Here is a 22,753-nt window from a genome sequence, read left to right on the forward strand (position 1 = left end):
TTTTAAAAACTTCTGATCAAGTCCCAACAATCAATATTCCCTTTTGCATAGTATGATATACAGCAGTTTTTACTCAGTGTAGCTTTTATACAGAACTTTTCTTTGTTCAATTACATTAACTATTTATTCCTTTTCACTAAAAATATTCTGAATTTCTCATAAAATATTTTTATTAATTATTAAATATTAATTCTTAATTATTTCTATTATAAATAATCTTGAGAAAGTACTATATACCAAGCAAAGGAACACCCTCATGAAATATATATTCTAATGGAAAGACAGAAAAGATAGACAACTGAATGACATCATGCTAGAAAATGATAAGCTCTTTGAGGAATAATAGTGAAAGTTACTCAGTATTGTCCAGCTCTTTGTGACCCCATGGACTATACAGTTTGTGGAATTCTTTAGGCCAGAATACTGGATTGGGTAGCCTTTCCCTTCTCTAGGGGGTCTTCCCAAACCAGGGATCAAACCCAAGTCTCCTGCATTGCAGGCAAATTCTTTACCAGCTGAGCCATAAGGAAAGGAATAATAAAGCAGTGTGATTGATGGAGCAGGCATCCATATGTTAGGTGTCAAGAAATAACTCCCTGATGGGCAGATGTGTAAATAAAGCAAGCAAAGGAAACCATGAAAACATCTGGCAGAACTGGGGTTCATCAACAGGACCATGAATGCAAAGGTCCTGGGGTGGGTATAAAGATGGCAAGTATAAACAACAGTAGTTGTGGGGGTGGGGTGAGAGTCCACCATGACTGCAGGGCAAAATGCAAGGCGATGAATATTAAGAATGGAGTCAGGGAGACTGCTCATGTGAACCTCATAGATTGGAGGAAGGATATAAGGACAACAGGAAGGGGATCTATAGCCTGTCAAATCCCAGGAGGGCTTCATATACACCTACGCTTAAGTACATAAGGTCAAAACTGGGTTGACTAACACATTTTCCATCTATTCAGCATTGATTCTTTCTGGTGAACAAGGGCATGTATAATAAATCTATAATTAAATTACAGAGAAGGACACTGTTGAAAGCCGACTCTACAATCAATATTAATGTCTAAGGCAGTTTTAGTAAACAAAAAGAGGTAAAGAATTGAATAAAATCCACAGAATCTATTTGCAATTACTGATTATTAATATACTTCTTTGGAACAGAATGAACTGTTGATACTTGTTAAATTCCTGAGAATTTTCTACAACATAATTAATAACCATAATCTTCACCTCTTTAGGACTGAGTTAAATTCAAAACATATATTTAAGAAGCTAAGGAGGACCTTTTCCTTAAGCAGAAAGAAAACAAGGATATACAAGAATAATTAATAGAAACATGGCTTCTCAGGTGGCACAGTGGTAAAAAAAAATCTGCCTGCCAATGCAGGAGGTGCAAGAGATGAGGGTTCAATCTCTGGGTTGGGAAGATCTCCTGGGATAGCAAATGGCAACCCATGCCAGTATTCTTGCCTGGAAAATTTCATGGACAGAGGAACCTAGTGGGCTAAAAGACCATGGGGTCGCAAGAGTTGAATACGACTGAGCAACTGAGCATGCACACAGACATGACTCTAAAGGAAGTGTTTATACTGAATAAAAGTCAAACAAATTAGGCAACTCTACTTTCCTATCTGTCTAACTACCGGGGCTACGGCAGCTATTCCTGCACATTCAACATGCCATAAATACACCAGCCTTGTCTGTGGAAGTCACGGTGCCTGGTTTTAACTGTCTTACCTATTTATGGCTGTGATCTTTTCCAGAATTGCTATCTGGCTCTAAAAGTATTTTGTTAAATTGCCTGGTTTACAATAAATCCTTTTGTTACCACTGTATTTCTAGGATTTGACAAAGATCTTAAAATGTTGCTGGGTAGTCACCTTTCACAATAATGCACATAACATTACTGATTATATATTCTTCAGCCAAAGGCCCTGTAAGGCATTTCTATTGAGATTAAATTATAAAAGAAAAAGACCAAAAAATGAGCAAAAATCATTTTATTAGCTTACTATATTGTGATCTCCTCCTTTAAAATACTTCATTTTTATATACAATTTCACCATGACTTATACTATTATTGTGTGTGTGTGTGTGTGAAGTCACTTGTCTTGTCCAACTCTTTGCAACCCTATGGACTTTAGTTTGCCAGGCTCTTCTGTCCATGGTATTCTCCAGGCAAGAATACTGGAGTGGATTACCATTCCCTCCTCTAGGCAGTCTTCCTGAGCCGGAAATCAAACCTGCATCTCTGGTGTCTCTTTGCATTGGCACGCATGCTCTTAGCACCACCTGGGAAGCCATACTATTGCTATACCTATACATTATATTATGAGCTTCCCTGGTGGCTCAGACGGTAAAGTGTCTGCCTGCAATGAGGGAGACCCGGGTTCAATTCCTGGGTCGGGAAGATCCCCTGGAGAAGGAAATGGAAATTCACTCCAGCACTCTTGCCTGGAAAATCCCATGGACGGAGGAACCTGGTAGGCTACAGTCCATGGAGTTGCCAAAGAGTCGGACACAACTGAGCGACTTCACTTTCACTTTCACATACATTATATTAAGAATGATATATCTGAAAACATTGCTAATAATTCATAAAATGATATTTGTCCCCTAGGAATGGAGATATGTCATCAATGCCAAAAGTTACTTAAGTACTGAAAACCAAGAGAAATCACCAAAATTAGTTTAAAAAGAAAAGTTATCTCTTTTAAAAAGAAAAGCTACCTCTTCTTTAAAAACTGTATGCATCAGGTAATAATCTTGGCAGAAATTTTGAGGAAGAAACAAGACAGGAGAGAATGTGTTCAGATTGGAATTGGTGACACCATTTAGAGAGAAAAGTAGTAAGTGTGCAGTGAGTGGCAACTCTGTAGACACCACACCAAGTTGATTAATATATGCATTTTTATAGCTGTGAGTTTTGACAATTTATCTGGGGCATGTAAACCCAATTTTGAAACACATTATTACATGGACAATGCATTTATCTCTGATGCAGTAGGGTATAATGTATAGTTCTTCATAGGTAAGGAAAGTGCCAGTTGACACCATTAGAGTTTTTAACTCAAAATCTCCCCCATTCCTAACATTTTGTTCTTAAGGCAAAAAGGTTGACTTGATAAGATCAATAACAATTTTTTCATATTTCAGTTTCTACAGTGAAATCTGTTTCAACTTACTGGATGATGCCAACATTTAACATATATTATTTCATATCTTGCCAAGATAGTCATAAAACTGACCCCAAATAATAAATTTACCTTGAACAGTGGCATATCACCATATCTATCTAAAGCTATGCTCTTATCAGCAGTCACTGAAGTAGGCAAAACCAGGTAAGGAAAAGGGGAAACTGGAGTTAAATTTGGATCCTAACAGAAGAAAACTCTGTCAAATAGAATGTGGAACCAGAAAATGGAAATGCAACTCTAATCCATGATTCAGAAAAAAAGTAGAGCAGATCTCAGAAGACATGGATATCCTGCTCTCCAAGAAGAGACTTCATGGACTATAGGTTCCTATCTAGTAATCTTCAAGTAGAGGCTTGAGGTTTGCATGTGGAAAAGACTGCTATGCCAGGTAGAAAGAAAGTGGGGCACAGCTGTAAGCTGGTTACTAATGAAGGCACATAGGCTAGGAATAAAATAAAAAACATGGGACAGCAGCCCTTGCTGACACTAAATATATGAAAAAAAAACTCTTTAGCCATTCAGAATAATGCTTAGGGGTATATTCCAGATACTTACTCTCTATATATCCTGGGTTAATAAGTTAACTTCAATTCCTTACTAACATCAATTCCCGCATCTGAAAAAACAGAAATGACAATAATAATAATACCTAGCTTGTCTGTATTGCTGGGATTAACAGAGACACTGAATGAAAAGCATATAGGAGACACATAGAAAGTGCTCAATAAATGTTAGTTTTATTATTAATATCCATAATATCTGTAAAATGAAGCTTTTCCAGCTTCACTCACTGACTATGTCATATGTAAGACAATCTGACTGCCATATGACATAGCAAAATAATCTGTAGACAAACTATTTTAATATCTCTTGACCTGGTTATGGGAGAACCAAATTAGTCAAAACAAACTTTTGTAGAGCCCAAATCAACTGCCAGTATTGTACTGTGCCTGTAAGAATGAGAAAACAGATCTGTCAGTGCTTAAAAACAAAAGATTCTTTAGTCTGAAAAAAAGGGGGTACCATGGAGACAGAATCACTGACTTACCATGAAATCAATAAGCCTACAAAAAATGTGAAACAGCTGTAGAAAGTTTCTAATTTCTAACAGAATTCAAAAGATTCTGTGGCTTTCACAACAGTATGGTTATAATACACTAGGAAAATTTAGACTGAATTTTTTAAACACTTTTTTAAAATCAAAAAATATACATATAGCTTATTAACTCTGTTGTATAGCAGAAACTAATATAACATTATAAAGCAATTACACCCCAATAATAAAATTAAAAAATTTTTAAAAACCATATATATACATATATAAATACATATATGTGTGTATATATATGTATATTAACTTTTGTTTTTACACTTCTTTTTCAATTAACAAATAGGACAAGTTAGGTATGCCCCACACTATGACAAGGCACTTTGTCAAAATTTTCTTGATTAAATAAGTGCCTGTTTGGTTGCACTGAGCTTTTGATCACTATTGCGTTAAGAGATCAATTTGAGTAAAGTTTCAATATTGATTCCTCTCATTGACGGTACTGACATTCAAATTTTCTTTTGTATAATACTCAGTCAATAGGCATTTATCTAAGGAATAAATAAATCCCACTCAGTGATTTTTGTCATGCTCTTAGAATAGGTCCTAAAATTTCAAGTTGATTCAAGATATTTTTGGTAAATTAAATCTTTTTCCTCTTACAAAATTTTATATTTAATTATCACTAGTAAGAAAGTCTGCTGAATGAGACTTCCTTTGCCCAACAATTGACACCTAGGGAACAATCTAAACCCCAAGAAAGTTTTTAGTAGTTTTAAAATTTTTATTTTAAAGAGAACTTAAAGCAACAGGGACCACACCTTCCTTCCAGGCTTATTACGTGTGGCAGCCACTATGCATGCTCCATTAGTTGTGTTCGACTCTTTTGTGACCCGCATGGACTGTAGTCCATCTGGCTCCTTTGTCCATGGGATTTTCCAGGCAAGAACACTGGAGTGGTTTGCCATTTCCTCCTCGAGGAGATCTTCCCAACCAAGGGATTGAACCCATGTCTCCTACATCTCCTGCACTGGCTGGTGGATTCTTTACCACTGCGTCACCTAGGAATTGGATGAAATTCCACCAGTCTTTGTAGCACACCTGCAATTCTCCTTCTCATATCCTTTTTCGCTAAGACAGCTCAAAGCACACTGAAAATTGCTTCTTTCCTGGATATACTGAAATGGGAGCATGGAGCAACTCATGCCAGTGGGACAAGAACGGACAAGATGTGATGGGCTCATGGTTAGTTGATGGCGGCCAAAGGGAGACAAAGCTGCAGCTCTCCAAGAAGTGATGGAGGGGCTTGAAACAAACTTGAAAACTGTTCCCAAACATTCTTGTCTTTCTTGAGGAACTTCTTCATTAGCAGAGCTCCCAAAGAATAAAAGCATAGGAAATCACTTTAGAGGCATCACCCTCTCCTTCCTATAACATTTCATACAACCTTATTTTTCAGATTCATTTTTATATTTTCTTGTTTTAATTTATTTTAAAATAGAATTATAGTCATTTTATAATGTTATATTAGGGATCTAATTAAAAACTTCTGTGCAGCAAAGGAAACTATAAGCAAAATAAAAAGCCAGCTTACAGAATGGGAGAAAATATTTGCAAATGATGCAACTGGCAAGGGATTAATCTCCAAAATATAGTAATAGCTCATACAGCTCCATAAAAAAAATAAATAAATAAATGGACAGAAGACCTAATAGACATTTCTCCAAAGACATATAGATGACCAAAAGGCACATGGAAAGATGCTCAATATCACTAATTATGAGAGAAATGCAAATCAAAATAACAGTGAAGTATCACCTCACACTGGTCAAAAGGCCATCATTAAAAAATCTACAAACAATAAATGCTGGAGGGGCTGTGAAGCAAAGGGAATCCTCTTACACTGTTGGTAGGTATGTAATTTGATACAATCACTATGGAGAACAGTATGGCGGTTCCTTAAAAAACTAAATAGAACTACCATATGACCCAGCAATCCATTCCTGAGCATATACCCAGAAAAAAAACACAATTCAAAAAGGTACATGTGCCCAGTGTACACTGGAGCACTATTTACAATAGCCAAGACTAGGAAGCAACTGAAATGTTAATCAACAGATGAATGAATAAAGATGTAGTACATATATACAATGGAATATTCAGTTCAGTTCAGTTCAGTTCAGTCGCTCAGTTGTGTCCGACTCTTTGTGACCCCGTGAATCACAGCACGCCAGGCCTCCCTGTCCATCACCAACTCCCGGAGTTCACTCAAACTCATGTCCATTGAGTCGGTGATGCCATCCAACCGTCTCACCCTCTGTCATCCCCTTCTCCCACCTTCAATCTTTCCCAGCATCAGGGTCTTTTCAAATGAGTCAACCCTTTGCATCAGGTGGCCAAAGTATTGGAGTTTCAGCTTCAGCATCAGTTCTTCCAATGAACACCCAGGACTGATCTCCTTTAGGATGGACTGGTTGGATCTCCTTGTAGTCCAAGGGACTCTCAAGAGTCTTCTCCAACACCACAGTTCAAAAGCATCAATCCTTCAGCCCTCAGCTTTCTTCACAGTCCAACTCTCACATCCATACATAGCCTTGACTAGATAGACCTTTGCTGGCAAAGTAATATCTCTGCTTTGCAAAGTTATCTAGGTTGGTCATAACTTTCCTTCCAAGGAGTAAGCGTCTTTTAATTTCATGGCTGCAGTCACCATCTGCAGTGATTTTGGAGCCCCAAAAAATAAAGTCTAACACTATTTCCACTGTTTCTCCATCTATTTCCCATGAAGTGATGGGACCAGATGCCAATGGAATGCTACTCAGTCATAAAAAAAAATGAAATAGTGCCATTTGCAGATATATGGATGGCACTAGAGACTCCCATACAGAGAAAAGTAAGTCAGAAAAGAGAAAAATAAGTATCATATAATACCACTTTTATGTGCAATCTAGAAAAATGATACAGATGAACTTATTTACAAAGCAGAAATAGAGACACAAAGGTAGAGAACAAATGTAGGGGCACCAAGATGGGAAAGAAAGCAGGGCAGGACGTTGAATGAATAGGGAAATTGGGATGTACATATATACACAACTATGTACAAAATAGATAATTAGTAGGAACCCGGGCTTCCCTGGTAACTCAGCTGGTAAAGAATCCACCTGCAATGTGGGAGACCTGGGTTTAATCCCTGGGTTGGGAAGATCCCTTGGAGAAGCGAGCAGCTATCCACTCTAGTACTCTGGCCTGTAGAATTCGCAGAGTCAGACACAACTGAGCAACTTTCACTTTCATTGGCAACCTACCATATAGTATAGGGATCTCTACCAAGTGCTCTGTGGTGACCTAAATGGGAAGGAAATCCATAAAAAGGGGGATATATGTGTAACTGATTCACACTGCTATACAGCAGAAACTAAATATAACATTGTAAAGCAACTATATTCCAATAAAAATTATTTTTACAAAATAAATAAAAAGGAAAAAAAGTCCACAGCTTGTCATTTAACACCGCCCTGATCTACCTCTCTTTTGACCATGCCTTTCAGAAGATCTGAGTATCCCCAAAAGACTCTTCCCTGGTAGCTCAGTGGTAAAGAATCCTCCTGCCAATACAAAAGATGTGGGTACAATCCCTGGGTCGAAAAATCCCCTAGAAAAGGAAATGGCATTCCACACCAGTATTCTTGCCTGGAAAATCCCATGGGCAGAACAACCTGGTGAGCTTCAGTCCATGTGTTAGCAAAGGGTCGGACACAACTTAGGGACCAAATAACATAAAAAAGGCACTTAATTCTTCCAGCATGGGCTTTCCCACTCACGTCCCTCACTTGAACTCAGGTGTCAATCAGACTACAGCTGGGTTTAAGTGACTTTTTAACACTTAACTTAGAGTACTGCTTGGAACATACTAAGTATACAGCCAATGAAATAAATACATAAAATGGGGGAAAAAAAATGTTACCAAGGCTTTATCCCACACTGAAAAACACCTAATCATTCTATTTCCACCCTGGGCAAGAAAATGCAAGAGACATACATTCTAAATTTTTGGAATAGCGAAAGGACCACCTATAAGCAGTGGGAAATAAAATATTTTTATTCTGATAAAATTTTATTAAAGGGTGAGACCAAAGCCCTTTCCAGGAAAGTAAGTTTAATATATTTATCTATTATAATTTCTTTTTACTGATCTAATAAATACCTTAGTCACAAATGAGCTTAAATATTTAAATTACATTATTATCTAGTTAATTTTGGCTTTAATTCATGGGAACTTTATATATTTTTGAATATTTTTCAAATAGTAAACCTACTGTTATAGTATCATTTAATAATTTTTTAAAAATAAAATGATTTAAAATGCCAAGTTTAAGATATGCTGAATCTATTTCTGTGTCCTTTGTTCTGATTAACTTTTCTGTATATTCTTATGCTCAGTTCAGTTCAGTTCAGTTGCTCAGTTGTGTCCGACTCTTTGCAATCCCATGGACTGCAGGGTGCCAGGCTTCCCTGAATTCTTATGCTAGTATTGTTTTAAGTACATAATCTCTTAATTTCACAAACTGCTTTTACTGGCCCATATTTTAGCCTATCTAGTAGGCTCCCCTGGTGATCCTATGGAAAAGAATCTGCCTTCAATGCAAGTGACCTAGGTTCTATCCCTGGGTTGGGAAGATCTCCTGGAGGAGGGCATGGCAACCCACTCCAATATTCTTGCCTGGAGAATCCCCATGGACAGAGAAGCCTGGTGGGCTACAGTCCATGGGGTCACAAAGAGTCAGACATGACTGAGTGACTAAGCACACAGTAGGATATGCTTTTAAATATGCCCTTGTCGGGTGCCCACTTTCACCACTACTATTCAACATAGTTCTGGAAGTTTTGGCCATAGCAATCAGAGCAGAAAAAGAAATAAAAAGAATCCAAGTTGAAAAAGAAGAAGTAAAACTCTCACTGTTTGCAGATGACATGATCCTCTACATAGAAAACCCTAAAGACTCCACCAGAAAATTACTAGAGCTAACCAATGAATATAGTAAAGTTGCAGGATATAAAATCAACACACAGAAATCCCTTGCATTCCTATACACGAATAATGAGAAAGTAAAAAAAGAAATTATGGAAACAATTCCATTCACCATTGCAATGATAAGAATAAAATACTTAGGAATATATCTACCTAAAGAAACTAAAGACCTATATATAGAAAACTATAAAACACTGATGAAAGAAATCAAGGAGGACACTAATAGATGGAGAAATACGTTCATGGATTGGAAGAATCAATATAGTGAAAATGAGTATACTACCCAAAGCAATCTACAGATTCAATGCAATCCCTATCAAGCTACCAGCGATAATTTTCACAGAACTAGAACAAATAATTTCAAGATTTGTATGGAAATACAAAAAACCTCAAATAGCCAAAGCAATCTTGAGAAGGAAGAATGGAACTGGAGGAATCAACTTGCCTGACTTCAGGCTCTACTACAAAGCCACAGTCATCAAGACAGTATGGTACTGGCACAAAGACAGAAATATAGATCAATGGAACAAAATAGAAAGCCCAGAGATAAGCTGTGGTACATATACACAATGGAGTATTACTCAGCCATTAAAAAGAATACATTTGAATCAGTTCTAATGAGATGGATGAAACTGGAACTGATTATACAGAATGAAGTAAGCCAGAAAGAAAAACACCAATACAGTATACTAATACATATATATGGTATTTAGAAAGATGGTAATGATGACCCTGTATGCGAGACAGCAAAAGAGACACAGATGTGTAGAGCAGACTTTTGGACTCTTGAGGGAGAGGGAGAGGGTGAGATGATTTGGGAGAATGGCATTGAAACATGTATACTATCATGTAAGAAATGAATCACCAGTCTATGTTCAATGCAGGATACATGATGCTTGGGGCTAGTGCAGGGGGATGATCCAGAGAGATGATACGGGGTGAGAGGTGGAAGAGGGGTTCATGTTTGGGAACTCGTGTATACCCGTGGTGGATTCATGTCAAGATATGGCGAAACCAATACAGTACTGTAAAGTAAAATAAAGTAAAAATAAAAATTTATTAAAAAATAAAATAAAAAAATAATAAATATGCCCTTGTCTTATCTGTTTCTCTTATACTTTGACCCTTTTAATGTAGAGAGTTTCAAAGTGACTTAGCAGCAGCATGTAAAAAATAAATAACTAATGAGATCCTACTGTATAGCACAGGGAACTCTACTCAATGCTCTGGGTGACCTAAAAGTAAAATAAATTTTATACATTATATACATGCACATGTACATATATATATATATTTTTTTCAATGATGTGGAATTTATATTCATTTTGTGAAATAGCTAATGTTATCTCTTTATAAAAATTCATACAAAGGTATAAGAACTTGTAAAAACTAGGTATGTAATGTCAGTTCCTTGAGTACCACGTAAAAATAAAGTATTTTATTCTAGGAAATACATTTAATATTGCTCTATATTAGTACATAGTCAAGAAGGTTTTGGGTTTCAGTTTAAAGTTTTATTTAAAAAAAAAAAAAAAAGACACCACTGACGCCACTGCTTCTGATGGAAGCATGGTGAATAAAGAAAAATTCCAAGCTAAGGCTTTCTGTGGTAGATCTTACTGAAACAAAAACCTGACAATTCTGCCCGTCCAATGCTACTTATTTTCAGCTTTGTATGAGTGTTTCAGATAATTGCTTGTGTAGACAATTCACTTTGCCTCTCAATTTGTTAATTAACTTGATTTTTCCAATTTAATTAGCTTACTCTCTAGTCTAGCACTGTTCAGGTGATATCATTCCCTCTTCTCAGTTTTCTGACTATTGAAACAACATTCTCATCTCTCAGAGATAACAGGGAAACCCCTCTAACCTAATCTTACTTATTTGACCATGGAGACCAGGAAAAAGAACTGGGTGATTTTTCAGGAATTGCAGGTTTTCTTCCTACTGCCTCGTTCTGCTATGTGGTCAGATGCCAACCCTGAAAAGAGTTACCTGCAATGCTTGGAGTTGCTCATAACTAGTGAAATAAGCTGATGGGAAACCATGAAACAACTGCTATTCCAATCACTCAGCCCAACAACAGTCACATCAGTGTAACCAAGGAAACTAAGCAGTGTTGTGTTTTAGGCATTCCATACCATTTACCAATTTCAGTCACTTCACTTCAGTTCAGTCACTCAGTCGTGTCCAACTCTTTGCGACCCATGGACTGCAGCATGCCAGGCCTCCCTCTCCATCACCAACTCAAGAGTTTACTCAAAGACATCTCCATTGAGTCGGTAATGCCATGCAACCATCTCATCCTCTGTCGTCCCTTCTCCTTCCACCTTCAATCTTTCCTAGCATCAGGGTCTTTTCAAATAAGTCGGCTCTTTGCATCAGGTGGCCAACGTACTAGAGTTTAAGTTTCAGTCCTTCCAATGAACACCCAGGGCTGATCTCCTTTAGAATGGACTGGGTGGACTTCTTGCAGTCCAAGGGACTTTCAAGAGTCTTCTCCAACACCACAGTACAAAAGCATCAATTCTTTGGCGCTCAGCTTTCTTTATAGTCCAACTCACACATCCAAATAAGACTACTGGAAAAACCATAGCCTTGACTAGATAGACCTTTGTTGGCAAAGTGATGTCTCTGCTTTTTAATATGCTGTCTAGGTTGGTCATAACTTTCCTTCCAAGGAGTAAGCAACTTTTAATTTCATGGCTGTAGTCACCATCTGCAGTGAATTTGGAGCCCCCCCGCAAAAAAGTCTGCCACTGTATCCACTGTTTCCCCAACTATTTGTCATGAAGTGATGGGACCAGATGCCATGATCTTCGTTTTCTGAATGTTGAGTTTTAAGCCAACTTTTTCACTTTCCTCTTTCACTGTCATCAAGAGGTTCTTTAGTTTTTCTTCACTTTCTGCCATAAAGGTGGTGTTATCTGCATATCTGAGGTTTTCTATAATTCTCCGGGCAATCTTGATTTCAGCTTGTGCTTCATCCAGTCCAGCATTTCTCATGATGTACTCTGCATATAAGTTAAATAAGCAGGGTGACAATATACAGCCTTGACGTACTCCTTTTCCTATTTGGAACCTGTCTGTTGCTCATGTCTAGTCTAACTGTTACTTCTATATCTGCATACAGATTTCTCAAGAGGCAGGTTAGGTGGTCTGGTATTCCCATCTCTTTCAGAATTTTCCACAGTTTACTATGATCCACGTCGTCAAAGGTTTTGGCATAGTCGATAAAGCAGAAATAGATTTTTTCCTGGAACTCTCTTGCTTCTTTGATGATCCAATGAATGTTGGCAATTAGATCTCTGGTTCCTCTGCCTTTTCTAAAACCAGCTTGAACATATGGAAGTTCATGATTCATGTATGCTTGAAGCCTGGCTTGAACAATTTTGAGCATTACTTTGCTAGCATGTGAGATGAGTGCAGTTGTGCGGTGGTTTCAGCATTCTTTGGCATTGCCTTTCTTAGGGATTGGAATGAACACTGACCTTTTCCAGTCCTGTGGCCACTGCTGAGTTTTCCACATTTGCTGGCATATTGAGTGCAGCTCTTTCACAGCATCATCTTTCAGGATTTGAAATAGCTCAACTGGAATTCCATCACCTCCACTAGCTTTGTTCATAGTGATGCTTCCTAAAGCCCACTTGACTTCACATTCCAGGATGTATGGCTCTAGGTGAGTGATTATACCACAGTTATTATAAGGGTCATGAACATCTTTTTCATACAGTTCTTCTGTGTATTCTTGCCACCTCTTCTTAATATCTTCTGCTTCTGTTAGATCCATACCATTTCTGTCCTTTATCGAGCCCATCTTTGCATGAACTGTTCCCTTGGTATCTCTAATTTTCCTGAAGAGATCTCTAGTCTTTTCCATTCTATTGTTTTCATCTATTTTTTTGCATGGATCACTGAGGAAGGCTTTCTTATTTCTCCTTGCTATTCCCTGGAACTCTGCATTCAGATGCTTATATCTTTCCTTTTCTCCTTTGCTTTCCATTTCTCTTCTTTTCACAGCTATTTGTAAGGCCTCCTCAGACAGCTATTTGGCTTTTTTGCATTTCTTTTTTTTGGTGATGGTCTTGATCCTTGTCTCGTATACAATGTCATGAACCTCCATCCATACTTCATCAAGCACTCTATCAGATTTAGTGCCTTAAATCTATTTCTCACTTCCACTGTATAGTCATAAGGGATTTGATTTAGGTCATAGCTGAATGGTCTAGTGGTTTTCCCTACTTTCTTCAATTTAACTCTAAATTTGGCAATAAGAAGTTCATGATCTGAGCCACAGTCAGCTCCTGGTCTTGTTTTGCTGACTGTATAGAGCTTCTCCATCTTTGGCTGCAAAGAATATAATCAGTCTGATTTCGGTGTTGACCATCTGGTGATGTCCATGTGTAGAGTCTTCTCTTGTGTTGTTGGGAGACAGTGCTTGGTATGATCAGTGTGTTCTCTTGGCAAAACTCTATTAGCCTTTGTCCTGCTTCATCTGTACTCGAAGGCCAAATTTGCCTGTTATTCCAGGTGTTTCTTGACTTCCTACTTTTGCATTCCAGTCCCCTATAATGAAAAGGACATCTTTTTTGGATGTTAGTTCTAAAAGGTCTTGTAGTTCTTCATAGAACCATTCAACTTCAGCTTGTTTAGCATTACTGTTTGGGGCAGAGACTTGGATTACTGTGATATTAAATGGTTTGCCTTGGAAATGAACAGAGATCATTCTGTCGTTTTTGAGATTGCATCCAAGTACTTCATTTTGGACTGTTTTGTTGACTATGATGGCTAAGTGATTCTTGCCCACAGTAGTAGATATAATAGTCATCTGAGTTAAATTTACCCATTCCAGTCCATTTTAGTTTGCTGATTCCTAAAATGTCGACATTCACTCTTGCCTTCTACTCTTTGACCACTTCCAATTTGCCTTGATTCATGGACTTAACATTTCAATTTCCTGTGCAGTATTGCTCTTTACAGCATTGTCCTTGCTTCCATCACCAGTCACATCCACAACTGGGTGGTGTTTTTGCTTTGGCTCCATCTCTTCATTCTTTCTCGAGTTATTTCTCCACTGATGCAGTAACATATTGGGTACCTACCAACCTGGGGTTTTCATCTTTTAGTGTCCTATCTTTTTGCCTTTTCATACTGTTTATGGGGTTCTCAAGGCATGAATACTGAAATGGTTCGTCATTCCCTTCTCCAGTGAACCACATTTTGTCAGAACTCTCCACCATGACTTGTCCGTCTTGGGTGGCCCTACACAGCATGGCTCATAGTTTCCTTGAGTTAGACAACACTGTGGTCCATGTGACTAGATTGGTTAGTTTTCTATGATTGTGGTTTTCTGTCTGTCTTCCCTCTGCTGGAGAAAGTTAAGAGGCTTATGATGGGAGAGACTTACTGAGGGGCAACTGGGTCTGACTCAGATGTGTGGCTCCATGCTCAGTAAGCAGACTTTATTTTTTGGGCTCCAAAATCACTGCAGATGGTGACTGCAGACAGGAAATTAAAAGACGCTTACTCCTTGGAAGAAAAGTTATGACCAACCTAGAGAGCATATTAAAAAGCAGAGACATTACTTTGCCAACAAAGGTCCATCTCGTCAAGGCTATAGCTTTTCCAGTAGTCATGTGTGAATGTGAGAGTTGGACTATAAAGAAAGCTGAGTGCTGAAGAGTTGATTCTTTTAAACTGTGGTATTGGAGAAGACTCTTGAGAGTCCCTTGGACTGCAAGGAGATCCAACCAGGCCATCCTAAAGGGGATCAGTCCTGGGTGTTCACTGGAAGGACTGATGTTGAAGCTGAAACTCCAATACTTTGGTCACCTGATGCGAAGAGCTGACTCATTTGAAAAGACCCTGATGCTGGGAAAGATTGAAGGTGGGAGGAGAAGGGGACGACAGAGGATGAGATGGTTGGATGGCATCATTGACTCAATGGGCATGAGTTTGAGTAAACTCCGGGTGTTGGTGACGAACTGGGAGGCAGTGGCATGCTGCAGTTCATGGGGTGGGAAAGAGTTGGCTGGACTGAGAGACTGAAGTGAACTGATACTCAGTAAACCTATAATCCAATTTTCTGTTGATGGGTGGAGCTGTATTCTCTCCCTGCTATTTACCTTGGGCCAAATCATAGTAGAGGTAATGAAGAAAATGGTGAAAGCGAAAGTGAAAGTCCCTCAGTAGTGTCAGACTCTTTGGGGCCCCTAGACTGTAGCCCACCAAGCTCCTCCATCCATGGGATTCTCCAGGCAAGAATACTAGAGTGGGTTGCCATTTCCTTCTCCCGGGGATCTTCCCAATCCAGGGATCAAACCCAGGTCTCCCACATTGCAGGCAGACACTTTAACCTCTGCACCGCCAGATCCCATGCATGGACTGCTACACTGAGTGCCCCCAACTCTATAGCAGGCCACTCCAAACCCTGCTTCCACTGGAGACTCCTGGACAGTCACAGGCAAGTCTGAATCAGTCTCTTATATGGTCACTGCTCCCTTCTCCTGGGTCCTGGTGCACAAGGTTCTGTTTGTGCCCTCCAAGAGTCTATTTCCCAGTCCCGTGTAAGTTCTGGCAGCCTCTATGGTAGAGTTAAGGGTAACCGCCTCCAAGAGGGCTTATGCCATACCCAAATCTGCTGCACCCAGAGCCCCTGTCCCTGTGGCAGTCCACTGCTGACCCGTACCTCCACAGAAGATGTTCAAACACTGTTCTGTCTCAGTCTCTGTGGGGTCCCTGGATCCTGGTGCATACAAGGTTTGTTAAGCCTTTTTAGCATCTCTGGCGGGAATGGGGTTTAATTGTAAACGCGAATTCACCCCTTCTACCACTTGCTGGGGCTTCTCCTTTGCCCTTGGACGTGGGGTATCTCCTCACAGCTGCTCCAGTGCCTACCGTTTTACTGGGGTTTCTCTGACCTTGGACGTGGGGTACCTCCTCACTGCCAGTCCAGTGAAGCAGTCTTATAATAAGTGTAAGCTTCCCATTTGAATTATGATCTTTGGTTCAGCTTTAAGAAGTACTGGTTTAAGCACTGCTGCTTCTGCTTCCTGATAAGAGAGCCACTGTTTAGGGCCAGCTCCACTAGGACCGCTCAGTGATTTGCAATGCAGCTGTAGGTGATTGTCATAGTAGTTGAGCTAATGAAGGGAAAGCTCCCACCACATCTAACTGCCCATGACAGTCTTAGGGCGGTGATTAGGGTGGGTTTTACCCTCCAACAATGGTGTAACTTTTGTCACAAAGGTCACTCAGCATTAAACCAACAGTCAGGGCAATCCATGCCTCTTCTCATCCTTAAATGTTGGTCTCGTTAAAAAGTTGAATGGTCTTTGAATACTCTGAAAAAAAATTTATCTTTTTGATTGCACCTCCCTCACCTTTTCTCCAATCCAAACACCTTTGTAAAGGCAGTCTGATTACTAAATAAGGAAGTTTCCCCCAATAATTCTTTTCTTAGCCACCTCCTGGGTAGTGATTAGAACCACAGGGTTGAGGAATTATACAGACCTCTTCTTTGAAACTTTAGGATTCCATCCTATCATTCCTGCCCATGATGCTGCTGCTTTTTTTCCCCTAACAACAGCCTCAGGCCAGAGTGGCAGGTAATTTCCAGGCAAGTGGGGGTACCTGGTCAAAAGGTAGCTGATGAGATCCATATGAAGCAAGGAAGGTATTAATGCATCTCAATAAATTTTATCAAAATGCCCTTATTCTTCTTGCATTGGACACTCTAGATGACAGGTCTGGATACATGGAGATGGTGATTAGAGAAAAGGTGGATTTACAGTTAGTGGAACAGGATACACTGATTCTGTCAGTGTCCAGGGAGAGGAACAATGCCAGCACTGGGAGAGGAGTCACCTTAGAATTCAGGATGTACAGAGCAGGGAGAGACGTTAATGACCTCTCGTCTTTACAAAGCCACTCTGGAGTCTTCTTTACAAAAAATAAAAAGAAAAGAAAACATCTTGATACACTCTCTCAAAAGGTAGTAAGCTGGTTACATTTAAAAGACTCCTAGATCTGCCATTCCTCATTAAATGGTGATAACTTTGACTTGATCTCCAGTCTCTACAACTTTATAGAAGTCAATAAGAAGCATGAAGTGTGGCCCCAGCTCCTGCAGCTCTCATGCAAAATGCCTTTCAGCACCTAAGTGTTTCCATTCCCATCTCTCTCGCTTGGTTTTTACACGTGATGGATGAGTGCCACCTGGCCAGGGGTGTAGTCAAGTATGATAGATCTGACTGACTTCCTTTAAGTAATCCTTCTAAAGACACGGGTTGAACTGGACTTGGGGAACCTAAGATTTACTAGCTGGCCAGGAAGCCACGTTGGAAGTATCTCTACCCTGTGTCCCCTGATTGATGTATATTACCCTTAGATAGAAGAACCATCTCAATTAACATCTTCTTTCCAGGGGCACCATGTCTGTCTCTGGGACTGCACTATTTCTGTGGAAGCCAGACATTAATTTATCTATAAATTGCTTTGATTTGACTTGTACCTCAGGAGTGGTCAAACGAGCCCTTCAAGGGTTTAAGGAAATACTACCAGTGAATCATGTAGTTCTCAGATAAATGTGGAGGTCTTTGGGGATTGGACAACCTTAGTTACTAACAAATGGCTGTACTCGTGGTATATGCAGTCATTGGGTGGCCATCCTTAAAATTGGAGCCATCCAATTAGAAAACATACATGTCCCTGACTTAGCTGAAGTTATCAGTGATACTATTTTGAACATAGAAGGTATTCTGGTGTTTTTATTTCTTTCATGCAATTCAAAAATTATACTTAGAACAATTTTCTATAGCAACAGCAGCATTATTTATTCATCTACAAGGTAATCAGCATTATTACCTCATTTTGTACTACACTTCAGTTCAAATTTCACTATTAATCTTGAATACATTGCCTTTTCATGCCACAAAATAACTTTATTTCTATAGGCATCTTGTTAACAAGATGCTCTAATTAACTATTTTCACTCTAATTTCAAATACATGACAGAAGAAAAGAAGTCAGCATACCCTCATGTAAAAGAATATAGTTAGCAGCCAGAATTTAAATCATAGTTTTGTTTTTTTTTTTAAGTTAAGGTTAAAGAGATACAATAATTCAGTTAAAGACTGAAGGATAAATTCATGATCAAGAACCTGTGATACAGATTTTCTTAGTTTTTCTCTGAAGCTTGCTGCTCAGAAACACTATGGAGATATGCAACTGCAGAACTGGCAAGAGGAACTGAAAGGATATATGAGGATAACAGAACCAAGTCTCAGCAGGGACCAGACACCAGTAGCAAAACTCAGCTCCCTCCCTCCCCCAGCCACACTGAATCACACCTCCTCACGTGGCCACTCCTCTTCTGCCCCCACCAGCACTTTCTATAGACAAGAATCCTAGAGGCACAGTGCAGCTGAAGAGTGGTTGTCAAAAACAAGAACTCTTTTAAAACCCTGATAACATCACATAATGAGTAGCAGATTCTTTCATCAAAGACGCATATAAACAGTTAGCACACTAACCCTGACTGAACTAGAGTCAGCACCAAATAGCCAGAGCAGGCGAAAATCCCGAATCAGCAGTATACAGATCCAAACTACATTCATACATACTAAGAGAACAGGGCTAAGGCTAATTTTGGAGGTTCTGCATTGAGTAAACAAACAAAAGCTATGAGATCTACAAATAATCATAAAAATTAAGAATAAACTTGCTACACTTAGAGTTAGTTACTCCTAGTGCTACTTTTACTAGGTTCTTACTATTTGCCAATTATGTTTTTATATATTTAACACATATCCACTTATTTAATCCTAATGACAATCCTCTATAGTCAATAGGCTTTTATATCTATCTTAGAAATAGGAAAAATGAAGCCAAGTAACTTACCAAGTTAAGGTAAGTGATTTATGCTGGGTCAGGCAGTGAGCACAAGTAGGCAAAAGGGGGAATTAAAACTCCAGGCATCTGACTCCAGAGTACACAGACTTAACATTCATTTTCTTTGATACATCTGAGGATTTCAAGAAAGTGAGAACATCTACCACAGATTCTTAAAACACTACTGGGTGCCTACTCCAAATCAAGTGGAGTCAAATAGGCAGGAGGCTCTCAAGGACAGGAAGGTCAATGCAGCATGCTTCTCTGGTGGGGATGATACCAAAGGTCCTGATATGCACAGCCAGTTTTCAATTTGGTTTTTGTATATAATTTTCACTTAAAACATAATCTATACAACAACCCAAAGCTCCTTCCAAAGTCACCAGGGAAAAGCACAACAGTAAAAATAAAATAGTTTTTCTATAGGACTCAAATATATTTTTTAAAATAATTGGTTAGTGTAATAAAAGAGCATCAAGGAAAAAAAAAAAAAAAACAAAACATGCCACAAGGAGAAAATAAGTGAGAATGAACAAGATTGATAAAAGAAGTTGGCAGAAATAGGAAGAAAATGCAAAATATTCTAAATACCGAAGCTCAATTAAAATCCATATTGAAGCCAATAGGCAATAAAAAGCAGAGTTAAAAACTGAAAATAAGCGATGTAGAGGAAAAGCATAAGTACTTTAAACATAAAAAAAAGACAACTGAAAAAAAAGCTATTCAGTATAATAAACATGATAGACGTGGGGAAAATAGAATGGCGGGAGGGAGGCAAACCTACACATCCATTTCTGCCCCTCCTTTCAACAGATATCTTTCCCCACTACGACTGCTCAAAATCTAAAATTCCTTGCTCTAAAATCATACCTATATTTTTATAGAACTCATAAATTGAAAGAAGCTGATCTTTTACCCTCACTTTGCTTGAATTTTAGTGAAGTCCCAAGGATTATTACAGAAAAAGCTAGAAGAAACTAAGATGTGTTCAAAGTTTTGGACAGTAAACTTCCCAGAGCTGGGAGTGGGAAGTACCTGAACCTATAGATCAAAATAAGTCACTGAAGACTAGACAAGCATAACACAAATGAAACAATATGTACACATTTTCTTGACCTTTTTGGGTTTCAGGGGCAACAAAAATAAGCCTTTTACTGTAGAGACCAGATATTTGCACTGCTAATCCCCTGTCACTTTCAAGACTAGGTGACAAAAATGTCACCTCTGTTGACTCTGTCCTGACTATCCTATTTAAAATTACAGTCTACTCTCTACTCGATCCCACTCTGCTCTGTTTTTATCTATGTTAAGTGCCTAGCACATAATAATGTATGATATAAATTCTTATATATTATTAGGATTTATGAAGTTGTCCAAGTTAAAAGAAGAGTGGGGTGTTTAAATCCAACAAGAAGAGCCTTGGAAACATCTAGAACCTGGTTACACTACTGGCTTCTCTATGCATCCCCTTCTTCTCCACCACCCTCCTACAAATTCATAAAAACATACATACAACCCTCAAAGACTCCAGTCTTACATGTTCAGCCCTGCTTCTTTCCTACCCCAGCATACACTGTGGCATGCACACACACAAACCCAACACACGCAGTCTGTTCCTCAGCCACATTTGGTGTGTGCACACCAAATGTTAAGACACATGGTTAAACTTCGAAGACTCCTAGACAAATATTCAACACTTTAATTATGCGAACTTTTCCCAAACACATCTAAAATTCAAGGCAATCTTAATCAAAATTTCAACAAAGTTGTGTGTGTGTGTGTGTGTGTGTGTGTGTGTGTGTGTGTGTGTGTGTGTGTGTGTAGACTTTTTCAGGTTGATTATAATATCCATCTGGAAGAAAAACTGAAAGAACAGCCAAGTGGGATAATAAGGAAGGCTAGCCTTTTAGATATAAAAAAGTACAAATGTACAAAAACTTTTAGTCATTAATATAGTGTTTTCAGTGCAGGAATTAGTAAAAAAAAAAAAAAAAAGAATCCCATGAATGTTTGGACTTCAGCATCAAGATAAATAAACTATGACATTTGTTGCAACTTCAGTTAATATTATAATAGAGACAATCTAAATGTTCAACCTAGGGAAGATTATTAGATAAATTATCATACATACTACAAAATATAGTGTGTAAGGAAGAATGCCTGTAATATTTTCTTTATAAGAGAAAAGCAAATTATACTATATGTATGTACATACATATATGTACATACACATATGTCCATGCATACACATACATACATATAAAATATGCTCCCATTTTTATAAAATATTAACACTCAGAAACAATAACAAGATTAAATGTATTTGCACTGTATACATGCACATGGCTAAAAACATCAGAGAACACACTAAACTGAACAGTAAGGTTTGGAAAAGCAGGACTTTACTTTTCATTTTAGGATTCTGTGTTATTGGAAATTTTAAACAAAGAACATATTTCATGCTTTGCTTTTGTAGTTAAACATACATCTATACACATATCATGATATCAAATTTCAGGATCTTTGAAGAATATCCATTATCTAACTAAAGTCTCACATCAACTTTGTGAAACACAATCATACATGTTAATATTCAATTTCACAAAGTTAGTAATGAAATAAAAAATGCTCCATAGAAGACAATGGGAATGCTTAGGCACTGGAAAGATGACAGCTGCCTTTATATGCAAAGCAATTAGAATACCAGGTGATACATAGCATATCTCAGTAGGTACTCAATGACACAAATAAAAGACAGATTTCTAGGGACCAGGAACCTAAACATCTAATTTGAGGCTCTTTTTATCACCTATACCCGGGCAGGTGAGTCCTTTCTAGACACTCCTGAACAGGTTATGACTTTTGATCAGCAATGTTACAATAAAAGAGGCTTGAGAATGGGTCTAGAATAGAAAAGACTCAGCAAGCTATCACCACAGATCCTAAAGCAAGTATTCTGAAAAGAATTCTTTATCTTTAAAGGAATAGTTTACACAGTTGAATTTATTGTTCCTCCTAAGAAATATATTTGATGACTCTTAAGTACGCTTACGTACTAAATTTTAAGTAATAACAGCAAAAAACACTAATAAGGTATTCAGTTGTTTATCCAGGTAACCTACTTTAAATGATGTCTGCATAAAGCCATTCTACTGTTATATATTAATAGTATCTTTTTCATAATCAAAATCATGAAGGAAACTTTAACACATGATTTGAACTCAGTGACTCAAAAGTTACAGAGCAACACAGACTACCATATTAGCTTTTCAAATATTAAATTCTTCGCCTCCACTTGATAGAAAAACATGACCCAGAAGTATCAAGTGTGTAAGGACAAAAAGTTGTCACTTCATTGAGCAAGGTGGTTAGCATTTAAAAGACACAAAACAAATAATTCTGTCAACATTTCAGTGAAATCACTGAGACAAAATAACCAAGGTAGCTAAATGTGATACTTCAGTTCAGTTCAGTGGTTCAGTCATGTCTGACTCTTTGCAACCCCATGGACTGCAGCACTCCAGGCCTCCTTGTCCATCAGCAGCTCCTGGAGTTTACTCAAACTCATGTCCATTATTTGGTGAT

General features: G+C 38.3%; 1 protein-coding gene across 4 annotated transcripts in view; it reads right to left on the reverse strand.

Annotated features, from left to right (window-relative positions):
• KCNJ3 (potassium inwardly rectifying channel subfamily J member 3) overlaps positions 1–22,753 on the reverse strand; it is a 183,995-nt gene that overhangs the window by 48,356 nt on the left and 112,886 nt on the right. The window contains exon 3 of one of the 4 annotated variants that reach the window (XM_042243848.2): positions 3,756–3,816. The exons of the other annotated variants lie outside the window; for them this stretch is intronic. Coding sequence (XP_042099782.1) covers positions 3,773–3,816 — 44 coding nt within the window. The 3' untranslated portion in view covers positions 3,756–3,772. The remainder of the gene's footprint in view (positions 1–3,755; positions 3,817–22,753) is intronic. 4 annotated transcript variants of the gene reach the window in all.

The sequence above is a fragment of the Ovis aries genome, chromosome 2 (assembly GCF_016772045.2).
Source record: "Ovis aries strain OAR_USU_Benz2616 breed Rambouillet chromosome 2, ARS-UI_Ramb_v3.0, whole genome shotgun sequence".
NCBI classification, from domain to species: domain Eukaryota; kingdom Metazoa; phylum Chordata; class Mammalia; order Artiodactyla; family Bovidae; genus Ovis; species Ovis aries.